The sequence below is a fragment of the Microchirus variegatus genome, assembly GCF_963457635.1.
Source record: "Microchirus variegatus genome assembly, chromosome: 16".
NCBI lineage: Eukaryota > Metazoa > Chordata > Actinopteri > Pleuronectiformes > Soleidae > Microchirus > Microchirus variegatus.
The window spans coordinates 19,881,578-19,901,036 of NC_139817.1; the positions used below are offsets into that span (position 1 = coordinate 19,881,578).

The 19,459-nt window shown below is 43.9% G+C and overlaps 1 protein-coding gene across 1 annotated transcript; it reads left to right on the top strand.

The window, feature by feature from the left end:
- The first annotated feature begins 4,403 nt into the window (after positions 1–4,403).
- aebp1b (AE binding protein 1b) lies at positions 4,404–19,442 on the top strand. The gene is made up of 22 exons (XM_083903025.1): positions 4,404–5,133; positions 10,658–10,831; positions 10,930–10,992; positions 11,640–12,218; positions 12,681–12,743; positions 13,151–13,216; positions 13,346–13,429; positions 14,190–14,261; positions 14,341–14,450; positions 14,535–14,674; positions 14,750–14,834; positions 14,924–15,068; positions 15,671–15,759; positions 15,905–16,028; positions 16,227–16,423; positions 16,504–16,680; positions 17,048–17,211; positions 17,289–17,836; positions 17,944–18,083; positions 18,250–18,349; positions 18,445–18,611; positions 18,696–19,442. Exons 1-22 carry the CDS (start codon positions 4,875–4,877, stop codon positions 19,074–19,076), a joined length of 3,927 nt encoding a protein of 1,308 aa, XP_083759151.1. The 5' UTR covers positions 4,404–4,874; the 3' UTR covers positions 19,077–19,442.
- Positions 19,443–19,459: the final 17 nt, after the last annotated feature.

Sequence of the window (19,459 nt, forward strand, 5' to 3'; positions counted from 1 at the left end):
GTGGTCTTCACTGTGTTGTTTGTTGTTATACTTTAATACTAAAGCTTATACTTGTACTTGTACTAGTATACTTTTTAGTTCTTTCTGCCACAAAGTACCAATACTTATATATAAGTACAGAATAATAAGGCATCGACTTGTGCTTACATTTAATTTAGCAGAATAAAAACGTTTTTCACTACACACATCTGCTCTGAGTTATTACCCCGTTATAAATATACATGTTCAACATCATATAGCACTGGAGTTTAGCAAGTAAGAAAGTCATAAAAGTGGCATTTTTGTTTCTATTGATATTTATTGTTGGTTCCAAAAATGTGCACTTTTCCTTCACCTTTTTTCACACTTTAGTTTTTAAGTTGGAGAAACTATATTGTTTACACTTTTACAAGCAAGTGAACACTTTTCCTTTACCATTTTGACAAAGCAGGACTTGATCTTGGAGAGACTATTATGTTCAAATGTTGATTCAGTCGTTCTCTTTGAACTACATTTTTATATTTCATCTTTAGTTGCTGCCAAGTACGTTTGGTGCCTGTTGGGTTGCACCTGTGTGCACAAACACACATATGGAATATAACTGTATAATATAAGTGTATAATAATATAAATGGAATAATCAAGACAAAACATTTGCTTTTTTTCTATGCTCACTTTCTGCATATGCATTTATTAATATCTCCAACTCCTCTGGGGAGAAGCAGGAGGATCCAGTCTTATCACTTTAACAGATAACAGTGAATCATGTTATCTGTGTTCCATTGATGAGGGCTTTTTATATCCTCACGCACAAGCTTCACTCAGAGTTACTTTGACTCAGAGTTGATTGAACTAAGTGTTGTCACCTGTTCTGAAACTGAAATCTCAGAGTTTGACCTAGAGTTAAGGTTTTAACTCTTTAACCTGCTTTCTGAAACAGGCCCCTGGACGTCCTCCTCTGACCTCTGACATCAACAAGATGTTTGAAGGTATGGCTGTTTTATCTTCTTTGGACCTTTCTCTAAACCACATAGAGGACAGAGAGAGTGTGAAAGTCCCAGAGCACTCTCTGAAATACACCACCTGGTATCAATAACCAAATAACCATAAGCCACGTGGCACTTTTTATGGCGTCTGCAGCTTCTCTTTTTCTATGAGTAACATGAAAAGCATGCACACACACACACACACACACACATATTTTATTATTTATTATTTCTCCAGAACAACTAAGAATTTAGGAATTACAGTTTTTCTCAATTGTTTACACACGAATACTGGTACTTGAGACACAATGACCACAACAGGTAACTCATGCACCAATCCCCTGAACCAACTCTGCTAAACTACAAGCACAATTCCTGCTTTACACTCAAACTGCAGTTGTAAAACACACTTTTTTTCAAAACACTACACACAATTCTCTGCATTTGGCACAATTTTCATGAAGAAAATCTCTTGTTTTCACAAGGAACACACTGTCATTCAAAAATTCTAAAGTTAATTTCCCTACTATGCAAACTGACTCATCACATGGGAAAACACCTGTCACACAGTTTTACAATTTGCAATCAGTGCGTTAGCATAAACAGGTTCTATTTTGTATGTAGACAACTGTGCAACTTTGTGTTGGTTGGGATGGACACTGTGTACATTGTTTTTGTGGGAAATAAATAGGAATAAAATATATTTGCTACTGTGTATTTGTGTGTTTTGAGTATAAAAACAATCCATCCATTATCTACCGCTTCATCCTCCAGTGGAGGGTCGCAGGGTGACATAGGGCGATTGGCGGGGTCACACCCTGGACAGTTCACCAGTCCATCACAGGGTCTATAAAAACAATATTCTAAAATATTTTACACACTTATGTATGTAGTGTCGGTAGTAAGTGTAACACTAAACTAAAAAAGGCCTAAGTCATTATGATCGATGGAGAAGAAGTGTTTTCCATTCATCATAGTGTTTTACATTGATCACATCAGTGTTCAACTGGTTCTTATAAATGTCTATTGATATGATGGTTTGTGTGTGTCATTTGAAAACAAAATACCATTTTGAGAAGAAATAACATTGTTTTGAATGTTAAGTTTCATTTTGCGGGAGAATTGAGGGGTTTTGCCCATTGTGTGTGTGTTTTTGGATTTTGTGTGTAGAGTTCTGAGAGCATGAGGCAAGCTTTCAGAAAATGTGTGTAAATAATCGAGAAAATCTGCCTTTTTGTATTTCAGCCACTAGAGTGCACACACACTCTGTGCACACACACACACACACACACACACACACACACACACACACACACACACACACACACACACACACACACACACACTGATAGATATTTGCTCATACTTTCTGTGCAGTGTTTGATTTTAAAGGCACAGTTTGTGAAATGTAACAATATTTCTTGATGAAGTCGAATGCATCTCTCACCCCTGTCTTCTATGAAGTCGTCACAATTTAAAACATGTTTAGTTTCTCCACTGTTAAGATCTGATCTCGGTCCTGATGAAACTATACAGACATGACACATGCATCAGAGCTAAAGAGTAAACTGTGTTTAAAGCTTTGATTCATCAGAAAAAACTCTTTGATTCTCATGTTAGAAAAACAAAAGGAGACAAAGCTTAAATCCTTGATGAGAGATGTGGGTCAGTGAACTCTGCGATGACTCCAGAGGAATCTTAATGCTGCATGTTTCTACATCTGTGATTAATCACACTGTGGTGCTGCAGAGTCACATGACTGGACCTGCTGAATCACAGCTCACACACACACACGCACGCACGCACGCACACACACACACACACACACACACACACACACTCTCCAAATCACAACTCCACAAGCTGTTTTTTTCCCTGCCTCATTAATATGAAAGTTTTGGAGCGATTGAAGCTGCGTGTGGTTTCAGAAAACATATCCTCCATACCATAATATCACTCAAAAGCCTTTAACAGAGTTCATGTGCAGGAACGGAAGTGGGTGAGGGATCAGATATCGAGCTGAAAAGCGGGGGGTCAACGCTGAGAAAGAGAGGAAAAGGAGAAGAAGAAGAAGAAGGAGTTTTTATAAACTCTTTCCATTTGTACCTAGAGAGCCTGCTGGATTTCAACCTTCCCTCCCCCATCTCCCCCGTCCCCTCTCTCTCTTTCTCTCTCTCTCTCTCTCTGATGTCATTGTTTCCTGCCCTGTGTGTGTGTGTGTGTGTGTGTGTGTGTCAGCATTATAATGATTATATAATGCATTTATATGTGGGTGAAATATTCTACTTTACAAATACTGTGATGAGTTTTATCAGTTTAATGCATGAACATTAATGTATTAGGTACACAGATTACACCTGATTCAATGTGAAGCTCTTTTATTGAATGATTTGGTTATGAGAGTTCCTCGTGTCTTTCTATCGTCTTAAAACAATCATGTCGTCAATTTTTATCCACTCTTCCGCCAAAGAAAGTTCTGTTTAAGAAGCAACAGAAGATATCCAGATTATTATATGAAATACATATGCCTATGTAGAGGTACAAATACCACGTTGAACTGCTGAAGTACACTCAGTATGTGTACAGTACACAGATGTGTGTTTTTTCCCACTCAGCCCAAATCCTACCAGTAAATAAAGTGAAATTGTTTTCATTTGATTTTGAAGTACAAAGAGTTCTATCTGTGAGGGTTCAGCCCACACCAGCTCCTCTCTCCCCGTGTGTGTGTGTGTGTGTGTGTTAATCCCTGCCAAATGAAAACGGCCTCTCCTTGACCTTACTGTAGTCTGAATTATCTTGTGCATTCTTCACAGACTCAGTCACATCCCTCACATCTTTCATGAACTCAGATTCTCCACCGTCTATTTTCCACTCACTGGAATTTATTTCACTGTCAAAGTCTGAGAGAATCAACTCTTTTACCAGGTGTGTATTTTTGAGGGAGAGCGTGTGTGTGTGTGTGTGTGTGTGTGTGGAATTGGGAAGTCATTTCCTTTACAGAAATGATGATGAATTATGAAAATATCTGGTCCACGTGTTTATCATATTCATTAAGAAGTAAGAAGAATAAAATGCTGTGGATTACAGATAATGGAAGTTAATATGAACAGGTGAGAGTTTCCCAGGTGCTTTGGTGTGTGTGTGTGTGTGTGTGTGTGTGTGTGTGTGTGAGAGGGAGGGAGAGACAGAGATGAAACATGAAGAATCCAAACAGGTCCTGGACTGAAGGAGAATCGATGTTTTAATTCTCTCTGACGGTGACTGCTGTTGCTGTTTGGTTTTTGTTAACACATTCAAAAAAAAAAAATCCCCAGTCCTCCCCCTTCAACCTCCTCCTCCTCCTCCTCCTCCTGTGGAATTCACTCATCTCTGTCTCTCTCTGCTCACTGGTGAAGGGTGAAGACTTCAACAGGAGCTGCACCCGAAAAAGAGCTGGAATTTTCCTTTAATACATTGGAGGTTGACACCCTGTGGTCTCAGGCCTCACCCGCCCTCCCCCTCCTCTGCGTCTGATCCCTGCACCTGTCGTGACTCGTCGTCAGTACAGGTAAAGGGAATCCTCCGGCCTTAAGCTGTTTTTTGCAGCTGACCAAAGCTGCAGGGCAATTAGGAGTTAGACGTCTGTTCATTGGACTGCAGCTCTGCTCCCTCTCTCTCTCTCTGTGTGTGTGTGTCTCTCTAACCCACCTCTCTCTCCGGCCCTGCCTGTCTCTACCCCCCTCCTACTCTATTCCATCTCTGTGGAGCTCAGTCTGACTCTGTGGCTGTGGAGACGTGTGGAGCTGCACAGATCTCCAGCCTGGACTAAAAGTCTGGATATTAATTTATAAAGTATAAATCTTCTGGAGGAGAAGTTGCGTTGAGTGTTGTGCAAAACTTCAGAAGGCCAGGATTGTTCAGAGCGTCAGGTATGAAAATCCAGTCTGCGGTTGTGTCTGTGGCTCTGCTGGCTCTGTGCTGCCTGCTCATACCCAGAGGAGGAGAGAGTGCAGGGGGAATCCTCTCTCTGCAGCAGGCTGAGAGCAGCAGGCGGCTGGAGGATGTTCAGCCAGAGCCGGATCAGGCGCTGGAGGATCCAGAGAGCGAGCGAGGACTCGCAGGAGAACCACGTCCACTGGAGATCACCATCAGGGCCAGGAGAGACACAGACACAGGGTCTGTGAGTGCAGGTGAGGACTTCTTATCTTATCTTAACTATATTCAGATAAAAGCACATTAATGACTTGACAAATCTTTCCTGTGAATCGGGAATCATAGAAAAGTCCACAGAGAGTGGAAATGAATGTGTTTTCAATAAAACAACCAACGACAAACGAAAATCCAAAACACATTAAAGTATGCAACGAGTCAGCGTCACGCAACCCATAAATAATATTAAATAAAAACATATACTCATTATATATTATTGTTATATTAACGTTTATTTATGTTCATTTGAATTTTCTCTTGTATATTTATGTAATAGTATTATGTAAAAATAACATTATTACATAATAATAACATTTATTACGTAAATATACAAGAGGAAATACAAACAAACATAAATAATCATTAATTTAATGAAAAACAACTGCTGTGAAGACGTAGTAGAGTTGGACAGACGTGTCCAACTCTACTACGTCTTCACAGCAGGAAATAAAGAAGGGAGAGGACACTGAGTTTACACTGAGAGGACACTGAGGGGACATTGTGGGGACACTGAGTGGACACTGAGGGGACACTGAGGGGACACTGAGAGGACACTGAGTTTACACTGAGTGGACACTAAGTTTACACTGAGAGGACACTGAGGGGACACTGCATGGACACTGAGTTTACACTGAGAGGACACTGAGGGGACACTGAGAGGACACTGAGGGGACACTGAGGGGACACTGAGAGGACACTGAGAGGACACTGAGTGGACACTGAGTTTACACTGAGAGGACACTGAGAGGACACTGAGTGGACACTGAGTTTACACTGAGAGGACACTGAGAGGACACTGAGGGAACACTGAGGGGACCCTGAGTTTACACTGAGATGACACTGCCAGGACACCGAGTGGACACTGAGAGGACACTGAGGGGACACTGAGGGGACACTGAGTTTACACTGAGAGGACACTGAGTTTACACTGAGCGGACAGATTTTTATGACACTGAGCTTTTCCAGCACCACTAAAGCTGTAATTCTGATTCATGCTGACTCTGTTGGATTTTTATGACTAAACATTACACGTAAGACACATCATTCCAGTGTCTCTGTCCTGAGTCTCACTGATGATAAAGTGTCTCCGAGTCTCTGTCCTGAGTCTCACTGATGATAAAGTGTCTCTGAGTCTCTGTCCTGAGGTGAGAGTGATGTATTTATTGTGTCTGTAGACAGATCTTAGCGTGTGGTTGATGGAGCTCAGCTCATGGAAAGACAGAGCCGTGTTTTCCTTTAAAGGCCTCAGGACTCGAGACAACCTCAGAAGGAAATACTGATGGATCTCGAGCAACCGCTGGACTGCATCTGGCTGTCTGGAGATTTTTTTCCTGGCCGTGTTTTGACATTTCAGAAAATAAATAGTTGCATAATTCTCATTCTTCAGAAATGATGCTCACAAAAATACAAAGCAGAGCGAAAGCAGAGTGTTTACGACCCCAGGGTCATGACTGCTTTCTCCTCGTGTGTGTGTGTGTGCGTGTGTGCATGTGAGTGAGATGAGTTACAGGTGTGCATGTTTTTTGTTGTTGTTTTTTTAAACTTGTCCTGTCCAGTACCTTGGGCATGCACTATGGTTGACTGCATGTCTGTTGGTGTTGAACAGATTTTGCTGTTTGCAGGACGAGTAATTACAGGACTGTAATACCCGTCTTTCTATTTATGCATATTTTTTATTGATTTATATATTTATATATATATATATATATTAACTTATTCGATGGTGTGGGAGGACCGGCCGGACAGGGAGGTTGGGGGTGAGGGTGGGTAGACAGACAAGGGAGGTGTGAGAGAGATGGGGAGAAAGAGAGATGGGGGAGGAAGAGAGAGACACTGGATAGAAGTTAGTAGCATAACACACTAAGGCAATAATGATAACATTATAACATTAACATCACTGATATGCGTTTGGATAAGTGCAGTACCATTAGTATTTGTTAACAACCACATATAGAAAAGGTGATCTAGTTTACAACGGCTGTATCAGTTTATATTGGTTCTATCATGAACCAGAATGTATATCTGTATGTCTGTGTATTCGCACATCCATTATGTGCAGAGGTTGTCACTTGGTGTGGTCAAGAATCCATGGTGAGAACCGCTTCGCCGCCCTTCAGCTCCCCCGGGAGAAGGCCGCCAGTAACCCAGGCACGTGGAGCGGCCACCGGCCACCCGGGGCGACAACACTACAGGCGCAGACCAATCAACCACACGCCCAGGCAGGTCCTGAGGCCCCAGCCCCCCACCCCCAGGGCCCACCAAGGCCCCCAGGGCAGCCCAGCCCACCACCAGAGACAGCGGAGCCTCCCCCAGATCGCCCCCCCCAGGAGGCAGGCAGGAGCCCGCCACAGCTACCACCGACGCCTACCCCGGAGCCAACCACACAACTTCTCCCCCAGAGGGAAGCAGGCAGAGGCTCACATAGGGATCCCAGCCAGGGGCCCCCATTCCATTCCGTACCCGCCCCGGGCAAGCGCCCCAGCACAGGCATGGGTCAGAGGCTGAAAGATCCGTCACGGCGGACCCCGTGCCCCTCCGGTACAGGGACCCACCGTCCACCCAGGGGCCAAGACTCCCAGAGCCGGCCCCCGCTGAGCGACCGGCTCACTGCCCACCACCACCCCTCCTAGGAGTCATGGCAAGCCATGGCCAGGTCCCCTGGGGCTCCCTCCGACAGACCGACACACAGACAGAAACTTACTACTGTGGATGTTATATTGGTCCACCAGGTTCTGGAATGGGATGAATGTGTTATGTTCGAGTATCTGTTCCAAGTACCTTATTCCTTTTTCGTGCCATGTTGAGAAGTTTAACGTTCATTTATTTTGCAGGATGTCAGGATTATTCCAGGTTGGGGTGATTTTACAGGGTATATGTGAGGACCTGGTGATTTTAATAAATTCCCACCAGGCTGAGAGGGAGGTACTTATAGTTATGCTTTTAAAACATTGGTGCTGTTTTATGTCTACTGATGAAAGGTAGATCACAGATTTGGATATCTTTGCAGAATGTTTTTTCGATGTCTAACCATTGACTGTCCAGTGGGTCGGGTTTTATCCATTTTTGGACATACTGTAGTTTATTAGCCAGGAAGTAATTATGAAAATTTGGGAGTTCTAATCCTCCACACGTTTTTGCTTTTTGAAGGGTTTTTAGACTGATGCGTGCCGGTTTATTTTTCCACAGGAATGTTGTGGTAGCTGAATCTAATGATTTAAACCAGGTTGGTGAGGGTTGGGTGGGGATCATAGAAAAGAGGTAATTAATGTTTGGTAAGATCATCATTTTTATAGTGGATATGGGTAGAGGTCCATCGTTGGAGATCATTTTCAATTGTTTTAAGTAGGGGTGTATAATTTAGTTGAGTCAGGTCTGAGATCCTAAAGGATAAACTAATTCCCAGGTATTTAATGTTGCCTGATTTCAAGGGAGTCGGTATAGATGTTTTGAAGTCGGAGTTGATCGGTAGAATAGTTGATTTTGTCCAATTAATTGAGTAATCTGAGACTGCTGAGAATTTATTGATGAGTGAATTAGTACCTAGAGAGAGTGTTTTGTGAGTTTTGAAGGAAGAGTAATACATCATCCGCATATAGGCTTATCTTGTGATGCAGATTTTCTGTTTGAATACCTTTGATATTTCCATTTTCTCGAATTGCGGCTGCAAGCGGTTCAATAAATATGGCAAACAGTGAAGGGGAGAGTGGACAACCTTGTCTGGTGCCCCTCTGGAGCTTGAAGCTGTGGAGATGTTTGAGCGTTTGTCCTGACCGAGGCACTGGGTGAACTATAAAGAATTTTGATCCAGGAGACGAGGTTTTGTTTTGAATCCAAATGTATCCATTGTCGCAAGGAGGAATTTCCAGTTTACTCTATCAAATTCTTTTTCTGCATCCAGTGACATAACTGCTGCTTCAAGTTTATTGATTGTGCAGTAGTCTACTATATTAATTAGCCTGCGTGTATTATTTGTTGAGTGTCTGCCCTTAATAATTCCTGTCTGGTCTGGGTGAATTATGAAGGGGATGATTTAAAGATCTGCATTTATGAGTGAGATTAGGCGGTAGCTGGATGGGAGTGTGGGTTCTCTATCCGGTTTAAGGTGGAGACAGATATGTGCTGTGTTTATGTGTGGGGGGAGAGTGTCACTTTCCTTCATTTCCATTACCATTTTATGAAATATGGGTGACAGTATGGGCCAAAACGTTTTGTAGAATTCCGCTGGGAATCCGTCTGGTCCTGGGGCTTTCCTGTTTGGCATGTGGTGGAGGGCATCATAGAGTTCTACTATTGAGATGGGAGATTCTATAGTGTTGATCTGTTCGTTGTTAAGTGTTGGCAGATTTATAGAGTTTAACAATATGTTTATCTCTGTACTAGATGAGGTATTATTGTATGAGTATAAGTTTTTGTAGAAGTATTTATTTCCTCCGGTGTGTGGGTTCAATTCCCGTCAGGGTCTTTTATGGATTGGATAGTTTTTTCTTTAATTTTAAGTTGGTTCACTAAAAATCTACTGGATTTGTTATAACGAGTTGGAACTGTGTTTTCCTTTCAATTATTTAATTTAATTCAAGTTTTAATTGTCGTATATTGTTCAAAAGGTGTTCGTCTTGTGAAGTGGTGTAAGCAGTTTCCAGTGTTTTAATTTTCTGTTAAATGAGGAGAAGGAGATTATTCTACCCCTCATTACTGCTTTAGCCGTCTCCCAGAGAACACATTGCGAAGTTCCTGGTAGGTTATTGAACTCCAGAAAGGTTGCCCACTCGTCCTCGATGTATTTGATGAAGTTTGGGTCATTTAGCAATGATGTATTAAGTCTCCAGTTTCTGGTTGGTGGGGTAACTGCGTTTTTAGTTATGTTTAGTGAGACTGGTGCATGGTCACTGATAGTGATAGGGTGAATATACGTGTCTGCAATATTTGCTAGAATTGAGCTACTGGTCAGGAAGAAGTCAAGTCGTGAGTAGGAGTTGTGTACCGGTGAGAAGAAGGTGTATTCTTTCGTAGCTGGGTTCCAGGAGCGCCAAGCATCACAGAGACCACAATCCTCCATCAGGTGTGCGTGTTTGAGTGAATGACATGTGTGAGTGAGTCTCAGTGGATCCTGGGAGCTGATTGGTCCTGCATAGGAGGAACCTATGACACATTTTAGAGCTAAGGGTTAACCCTAACCCTTCCAGCCCTACATTCTCTGTTTTGTTTCACGTGCTGTTGGAGCCGTCACAGCCAACGATAACTAGATTTTCACAACAGTTTCTAACTGGAATTGAAACAGATGCCAAATGAGTTCACACATTATCAGCTCCACACAACATTCTCTGTGTGTGTGTGTGTGTGTCGCCGCACACATTCACTCATGTTATGTCACCAGAGACTGAGGCAACAGTAACATTGCTCGAGTAAAGCGAGACAGCTGCAAACAAACAGGCTGGAGTGTGACTGAAAACATGCTGTACTTTGTATTTTGTACGTGATTTACTGATCTCCTCTCTGTGATTCCAGGTCATGTGAGCAGAGTGAGAAGACAATCAGAGGAAGGCAAGAAGAAGAAAGACAAGAAGAAAAACAAAAACAAAGAACCAAAAGATCCCAACGCCACCAAGAAGCCCAAAACTGACAAGAAGGGAAAGAAGAAGGACAAGAAGAAAACCACAACACTACCACCAACCACGACAGGTGAGGACAAGACAGGACAGGACACATCAGTCCAGTCTTTCTTGGACTTGAATGAATGTGCTTGACCTTTACCTTGACCTCTGTCTGTCTGTCACCAGTGATCCCGACTGAACCTCCCACTGAACCGGAGGTGTTCACGGATTACCCGTACCTTGACCCTGGTGAGCGAGACACACTTGACGCTCAACACGTGGTGCACGTGGTCAGCACTGTTGCCTCGCAGCATAGAGGTTTGCTGGTTCACATCCTGGTTGTTTCCTCCAAACGTGCAGAGGTTCATTGGAATGTGAATGAGTGAATGATTATTAGACTGTATGTGATGGACTGCTAACCTGTCCAGAGTGTGACCTCGCCCCTTCACCACATGTCAGCTGGGATTGACTCCAGCTCCATGTGGATGAAGCCCCTACATGAATGAATGAATGATATGTCTCTGGTTTATAGGGCCCAGGGAAGAGCCCTCTTTTTGGTTACTTGAGATTTAATTTATTGCCATCAGAAACACTACAGAAATAACATGAACATGAGCTCAGGTTATATTAGCTTAAAACACATCTGTGACCGACGTTGATATGTGGAAATAAAACAAAAAACAAAGTCCTCCCTCCCTCATGGAGCTGTTCTTCCTGCCTAGATTGTGAAAAGTCCCATAGCTCTCTCCGGTACATGAGGTCACATTGGCTTTTGGGAGTTTTCGTAATCCTGTTGAAATCCCAAAGTGTTGTGAAATGGAATTTAACAAAACATTTTTGTTCTTTCATGTTAGCATGCCATCAGACGTGAGTCTTTCCATCTGTTTCTCTTTCAGACAACGATTACTGGAAACCGGACGATGATTATTGGGAGGCTGAGCCCACGGCGTCCAGGCCTCAGCCTGAGAGTCCCATCACAGATTCTCCATATGACTACTGGACAGAGCTGGAGCCAGTAACAGATCCCTATGATGGCGACTGGAAACCAGACGAGAAGGAGCTGCCCACCCCAAAACCGGACATCTACGATGACGATTACTGGAAACCGGACGAGAAGGAGCCGTCCACCCAAAAACCGGACATCTATGATGACGATTACTGGAAACCAGACGAGAAGGAGCCGTCCACCCCAAAACCGGACATCTACGATGACGATTACTGGAAACCAGATGAGATGGAACCATCCACCCCAACACCGGACAACTACGATGACTACTTGAAGCCTGACGAGACAGAACTGTTCACCCCATCACCTGACAACTACGATGACTACTGGAAACCAGACGAGACAGGACCAGATCCCACTGTGGTTGATAACTATGATGGCTACTGGAAAGAGGTGGAACCAACAGATGCTGGCCCTGAAGTTGACGGGAAGGTTGGGACGGATGACACTGATTACTGGGATGCCAAATGTACGCGTGAGCCTTTGCTTTCTTTGCTGTGTTTGCTCTCTAGAAAAAGCACAAACCTCCAATAAAAAACACTTAGTTTTTCCCACAGTGACAAACAAATTACACAAAAATGTAATTATAGAATTAAATTGTCTGTGGGCCTTAACCCAGATGCAGAGAAAACTTCATAACATTTCTAAAACACAACCTACTTTGATTTAGGTCTCACTGTGGGAAACCCTTTTGGTGACAGGACAGTTTTAGTGAAGTTAATCTGTGTATGTGGAGACAGAAGATCGTTGATTTCATTTTTCCACACGAACAAGTCTCATTACCGTGTGTTTCCAGCACGCTGCTCTCTACCTCTGCTCCTCCACTCTTTCCACCGATTCATGTACACTGGCCTGTCATCGTGTCCTGTGTTTTATTCTGCTGTTTCTCAGGAGTGTGTTTGACTTTCTCTTTACTCCGCACTCTCTCCAGATGAGCTGCCATTCCCTGACGGTAAAGAGGTCAGCCCTGAAATCACCATCGAGAATCTACCAGGTAACTGCCGTCTCTTCAGCTGAAACCTGGATCAAAAGTTGAGTTCCACTCTTCACTCTGAGGCAGGAGCAGTGACTCAGCAGCACAGAGTCTGTGGGTTTGTCTGGTTCCACACACTCAACAAAACTTTCCAAAGTTTTACTGTGGAGTGGAAAAAGAAAAAAAACCTTTCATCAGATCACGACTGGTTTATGATTCTTTTTCAATGTGAATTACAGCTTCAGCGACTTAATGACATGGTAGGCGACAACGAGGCCTCCAAACACAGAGCACTTGTTGTGGTTGAATAAATCAGGGTCTGCACTAACCTGTAAAATGTTGCAGATTAAACCAGGACATCCCGTAAAAATATCACTTGTAAAGAGGCTGAAGTCATGTAAATGTTTTATATATGTGTTTATACACAGAAGAGCCAACAGCCACTCCTCCATATGAAGGGGCGTGGTATGATGATTACGATGAATATGGAATGAGTATGTACACACACACACACACTTTTACAAATTAACATTTTTATTGTTTGCGGTTATGAAAAAATCCCAGAGTTGTATGCGCTGCTGTCTGTGGTTTGTGTTTATAGATCATTTTCTTATTTTCCTCAGGGAAAAAAGAAGACGAGCGAGACGACAAATGGATGGAGAGAGAGAGGGAGAGAGCAAAGAAGGAGCGAGAGAGGGAAGAGAGAGGTAAGAGAAGCCAGATGATGAGCTAACTCCACAGTCATGCCAGATGATATCCAGCACTGTAGTTGCAAAAACAAAAACAGCATGACCTTTGACCTCAGCCCTCTCTTGGATCACACGTCACATGTGCGTAAGTGACTGCAGATGTTTTTTCTCCGACGTTGAAATGTGGACAAATCTCCTGTGAGTGGGTGAGCGGACACTGATCCATGCGGGGGATCGCTGAGTGATAAAGAGTGCAGTCATGGAGGATTGTAAAGGAATGTCTGCTGATGGTCGAGGGGGTGGAGCCTGGAACCCATGATATATAACTCAGTGGTGTCAGGAGGGCACTTCCTGTGTGCAGGTCACTGAAATCTGGCTTCAAGTTGAAAAGCATTTTTGCCAACTTAAGTTTGAATGTGTCGGAACCCTCAAGTGTCTCAGTGTGTCACAGTCTGTCTCAGTGTGTGTGTACAGTTGTTGACTAACAGCATGTTCTACATTCTCTCAGTCAGTAAAACGACTCCATGGTGTCAGAATGTGAATGAAGACAGTGATGGATGGGAACTGACGTGAGTCAGCGTGATCTGACTCTCATCAGTGCACATCTGGACTGGAATCGGCTTTGTTTTTAACCACACCCCTGATTTCCAGGTTCTTTGTGGGTACTTGGCAAAGAAAATATGCAACAAAAAAAAATCTAGATGAGTTGCGAGATGATTTGTGGCCAAAGAGAAAGAGGAAATATTCAGCTGATGTCTCTTTGTCTGACTTCTGCCAGAGAGAGCGCAGAAGCTGAAGGAAGCCGAGGAGCGAGCCAGGAGCAGACCACGTGTCTACAAAGAGCCAAAGAGTAAGAGCCAGCATGTCTGCTGACAACCTTTACTCATACAATGATCATTATGTGTGATTTACTCGTGTGTGTATGGCAGAATGTCCTCCTCTGGGAATGGAGTCCCACAGGATTGAGCCAGACCAGCTCTCGGCCTCGTCCATGGCTCAGTATCACTTTGCTCCTCAGAGAGCTCGTCTCAACTTGCAGGTACTAAAAATATCTATATTATACAAGATAATCTGATACTATAATACAAATATAGACAATAACCTTTGCCACTGTGGATCTCAGGGCTCTGAAGATGAGGATGACTTGAGAGGCGGAGCCTGGTGTGCAAACTCTGAGGACAAAATCCACTGGTTTGAGATCGATGCTCGCAGAGAGACAGAGTTCACCGGAGTCGTCACACAGGGCCGAGAATCCTTCAATGAGTAAGACATGCTTACAAACACATCCAAATATTTACTTTAACTGCAAATCCTACATCAACCTGTTCTCCTGTGTAGGAGTGACTATGTGACGTCCTACTTCTTGGCGTTCAGCAATGACAGCAGAGAATGGACCACCATCCATGATGGATACGCAGACTGGGTGAGTTCCACCGCTCTGGACGTCACATATGATGTCTCGTTTATCTTTTCCCTGACTCACTCGCCTCACGTCTACACACCCTTGTCCAGTTGTTCTTTGGAAACAACGATAAAGACACTCCAGTGATGAACCAGCTGGCAGAGTCTGTGCTGGCCCGTTACATCAGGATCATCCCTCAGAGCTGGAACGGCTCACTGTGCATGAGGCTGGAGGTCCTGGGCTGCCCACTGCCTGGTGAGCATCACACGTACACACACATGAAATGCTGTGAGGACTAGCATTTCCACTTTATAAATCAACACAATTACAAATGTCTATGTTGTCCAAAATTTGACAAAAAAATTGGTCAAAAATTTGACAAAAAATTTGGTCAAAAATTTGACAAAAACTTCATACTATACTGTGTTGTCCAAAATTTGAACAAATCTTTGACAAAAAATGTTTGATCCAAAATTTGACAAAAAATTTGGTCCAAAATTTGACAAAAACGTCATACTATACTATGTCGTCCAAAAGTTGAAAACAAAACAAAAAAAAAATTTGGTCCAAAATTTGACAAAAAAAGTCATACTATACTATGTCGTCCAAAATTGGATTATTTTTTTTTTTTGACAAATTGAGTATAGCATGTTATAGCAACCTAAGGAAGTATTTCAATGAAAACAAAGTGAGGACCGGCCAAAATGTCCTCACTCCATAAAAATTACCTCACTTTGTTGGTTAAAAATCCTCACTGGTCCTCAGTATGCCGCAAGTAGAAGAACACACACACACACACACACACACACACACACACACACACACACGATCCACTATTGTTATTTTCTGCCTCACAGATCCAAATGATGCCAAGTACAGGCTGAATGAAGTGACTCCAGTGGATTACTTAGAATTCAAGCACCACAGCTACTCTGAGATGATTACAGTGAGTAACTAAAGCCTCTGCAGAGGAAAGGCTCCCTCACAGTTGGGCATTTTGTCCACTAGAGGGCAACATGGTCATGCCATTAACCCTCACTTATTGCATGCATAAGTCACAAGTGTAATTGACTGCTTCCATCGTCTCACAGCTTATGAAGTCAGTGAATGAAGAGTGTCCCAACATCACCAACATCTACAGCCTGGGACGCAGCTCCAAGGGACAGGAAATCATGGCCATCGTCATCTCTGGTAACCCCACAGAACACGAAATAGGTGAGAATGTGTTTCCAAGTGTAAACCAGTTCAGTCTCTCTCACTTATTGTTTAAAATGAAATCTCTGTGGTGTCGGCTGTTGTTGGTGTTGACCCACCCATGGCTCCAGGAAATCCTAATAAACACCAGGTGGAAGTTAGAGGATTAGGGTTAAGAGACGACAGCTAAAGACCACCTGTGTTTGTCTGTCTGCACAGGTGAGCCGGAATTCCGCTTCACTGCGGGTCTCCATGGAAACGAGGCGATAGGTCGGGAGATGCTTCTCCTACTGATGCAGTACCTGTGCAAAGAGTACAAGGACAGGAATCCCAGAGTCCAGCGGCTGGTGGAGGGAATACGCATCCACCTCGTGCCCTCGCTCAACCCTGACGGACAAACTGAGGCGTTTGAAGCAGTCAGTGAAGACAAACTCATGTTGTGAACTAATAAAGAGAACAGAACATGTTCTTTATACACAATCTTCTCACTGTGCAGGGATCGGAGCTGAGCGGTTGGACCACGGGACATTTTAACAATGACGGCTTTGACATCTTCCAGAACTTCCCCGACCTCAACAGCATCCTGTGGGACGCTGAAGATAAGGGCATGGTGCCCAAAATCACCCCCAACCATCACGTAGCCATCCCAGAAAACTATGAAAGCAACAGCTCGGTGAGGAGGAGGAAGATGGGATGAAAACTTCAGTTAAGGGTTGTTGGGATGATTTACTCACTGTTGACTTTATTAGGTACATCGCCTAATAAAACTTGAAAATCAGACTGAATCAGGATAACTTCTGCTCTGTCGCACCAGAGACAATCAATCAGCGGTTATTTGAGATACTCTTGCTTTTCTATCAGCATTCTCCTCTGACCTCTGACCTCTGGCAACAGCATGGCCTTTAACCCACAGATCTGCTGCTCACTGGATGTTTGTGTGACCCTCACAGCAGCCTGGTACCTAATAAAGTCAACAGTGAGTAAACATTAAGTAAATAACATACATGAGGTTAATCCCGCTCTTCCTGTCATTGCTCCAGATTGCTGTGGAAACCAGGGCTGTAATCTCCTGGATGAAAAGCCATCCATTTGTGTTGGGTGCAAACTTCCAGGGTGGGGAGACAATTGTGGCCTATCCTTATGATAGCTTACGTCCCAACAAAGCTGCCAAGAGCCAGGAAGCCCACAGTCGCAAGAAGAGACAGTACGACTTACCATCTGTTCCTGTTCTCCTGGTTAACACACATTTATATTCAAGAGTTCAACAATCCTTTCTTTCAGGTACGAGGACGAGGGATTTGATGTGACAGAATGGGGGAGGGGTTACCAAGAGGAGCCAGAGGAAGACTGGAGAAGCAGGGGATACTCAGAGCCAGAGGAGGAGTGGAGAGGTCACGGCCGGGACCCTGGATATGAGCACGGCTACGACCGAGGGCACGAGCACGGCTACGACAACCACGACAGTTACAACCACGGTCACAACGAAGGCTACGACAACCACGGCAGTTACAACCATGGTCACAACGAAGGCTACGACCAAGGTTATGACCACGGTCACAACCAAGGTTATGACCACGGTCACAACCAAGGTTATGGCCACAGAGAGGAGGAGGAGGAGGACAGAGGAAGAAGCGCAGGTTACCAGTACGCTGAGCCTGAGGATGAACCTCGCCTGATCGCAGACGAGTCTCTCTTCAGGTGGCTCGCCGTCTCCTACGCCTCGACACACCTGACCATGACACACAACTACCACGGCTCCTGCCACGGAGACACCGCTGCAGGGACGCATGGCATCGTTAACCGGGCCAAGTGGAAGCCAGTGACAGGCAGTAAGTGAAGGCCTCTGAATTCTATCACTGTCTACACGTGTTTACAACACACCCTGCTGGATAATGTGGGCACTGCAAGCTCTGGTTAATGTTGGTGCTTCTTCCAGGTATGAACGACTTCAGCTACCTGCACACCAACTGTTTAGAGTTATCCATATTCCTGGGCTGTGATAAGTTCCCTCATCAGAGTGAGCTGGTGTACGAATGGGAGAAGAACAGAGAGGCCATGTTGATCTTCATGGAGCAGGTGAGTGACTTTAAAACATCAGTGGATTCATGTCATAAAAGTGTTCTCTCCTGAAGTCATATATGCTGATGTAAACGCCTTAATAAAACAACTATTTCCTATTTAAGTGCAAGTCTCTATAGAAGACACTATGTGGTCTCCTCACTTTCCCACCCTCTCTGTTCAGGTACATCGTGGCATCAGGGGCATCGTCAAGGACCAGCAGGGGAACTCCATTGCTAACGCTACTGTGTCTGTGGAGGGCGTCAATCATGACGTCACTACAGGTGAAAGACGTCAGCTCTGTTCCAGAATCCAATAATGTTTTAAGCAGGTGTTTTAAATAACATATAACCTTTTTATTGTCTGTGTAAAACTGTAGCGCCAACAGGAGACTACTGGAGGCTTCTGAACCCAGGCGAGTATCGCGTGACGGCTCGAGCCGAGGGTTTCTCCCCTGTGACTAAAGTCTGTGTGGTGGGTTATCAGTCAGGAGCGACCACCTGCAGCTTCAACCTGGCCAAGTCTAACTGGGACCGGATTAAGCAGGTAAGACATGGTCATTCAAGCAACCATTGCCTCACGACAGGACAGTGTGGCACTTACTGAAGTCATGTCTTCATGTCCCTGCAGATCATGGCCCTGCATGGCAACAAACCTATTCGACTCAGCTACAGTAACAACAGAGTTCACTATCCTGCCACTGGAAACAGGCGGGTGGTCGTAAATAACAACGCACTTTCACCAAACACTCGAGTCAGTGCAGAGAGACGGAGGCGTCTCAGGATAGCCAGACTCCGTCGCCTTCGACAACAGAGATTAATGAAGCAAAGTCTGACGACAACAACGTTACCCCCGACAACAACATCAACTACAACAGTTCCCACGACAGCAGAGCCGACCACGCCCTGGTACGACTCGTGGGCCATAATGGAGGGACAGTCCTCGACGCCTGGCGGCTTCACAGACTCCATTCTGGATTACAACTATGAGTTTAAGATCGATGACTATTAAAGCACCACGTTCTGTAAACTAATGTCCTCTTTTACTTGCAGTTCTTATTGTCTTATTGTACTTTAAACAGGTTATTGAAGAATCGAGAGAGAAATCCTGTCTTTGTAGGACAAGCAATGAGAATTCTATTGTTTGTATAAAAATACTGAAACATAGATCCTGATCATTAATGATTTCATTTTCACAGAGAATATTCAGTTTTTTATGAAAAAAGTGTTTATTGCGGAAGCACATTAAAGAAGGTACGAGTGGAATTATTTAGACGTATGAACAGTCACAGCTGATGTCACAGAGTTATTTTTCAAATAAAGGCTTGTTGGTACAAAACGTCCTCATTTATTTGTGATACTGAGATACCACTGCTGTTTACTGTCACAGGTGTG

Bases quoted from the DNA above. Each gene is read 5' to 3' on its own strand.
- aebp1b (XM_083903025.1), top strand. From the start codon at position 4,875: ATGAAAATCCAGTCTGCGGTTGTGTCTGTGGCTCTGCTGGCTCTGTGC. The intron at 14,262-14,340 runs GTAAGAGCCAGC...TGTGTATGGCAG, and splicing joins TGTCTACAAAGAGCCAAAGA to AATGTCCTCCTCTGGGAATG. The intron at 16,424-16,503 runs GTCAGTGAAGAC...CTCACTGTGCAG, and splicing joins AAACTGAGGCGTTTGAAGCA to GGATCGGAGCTGAGCGGTTG.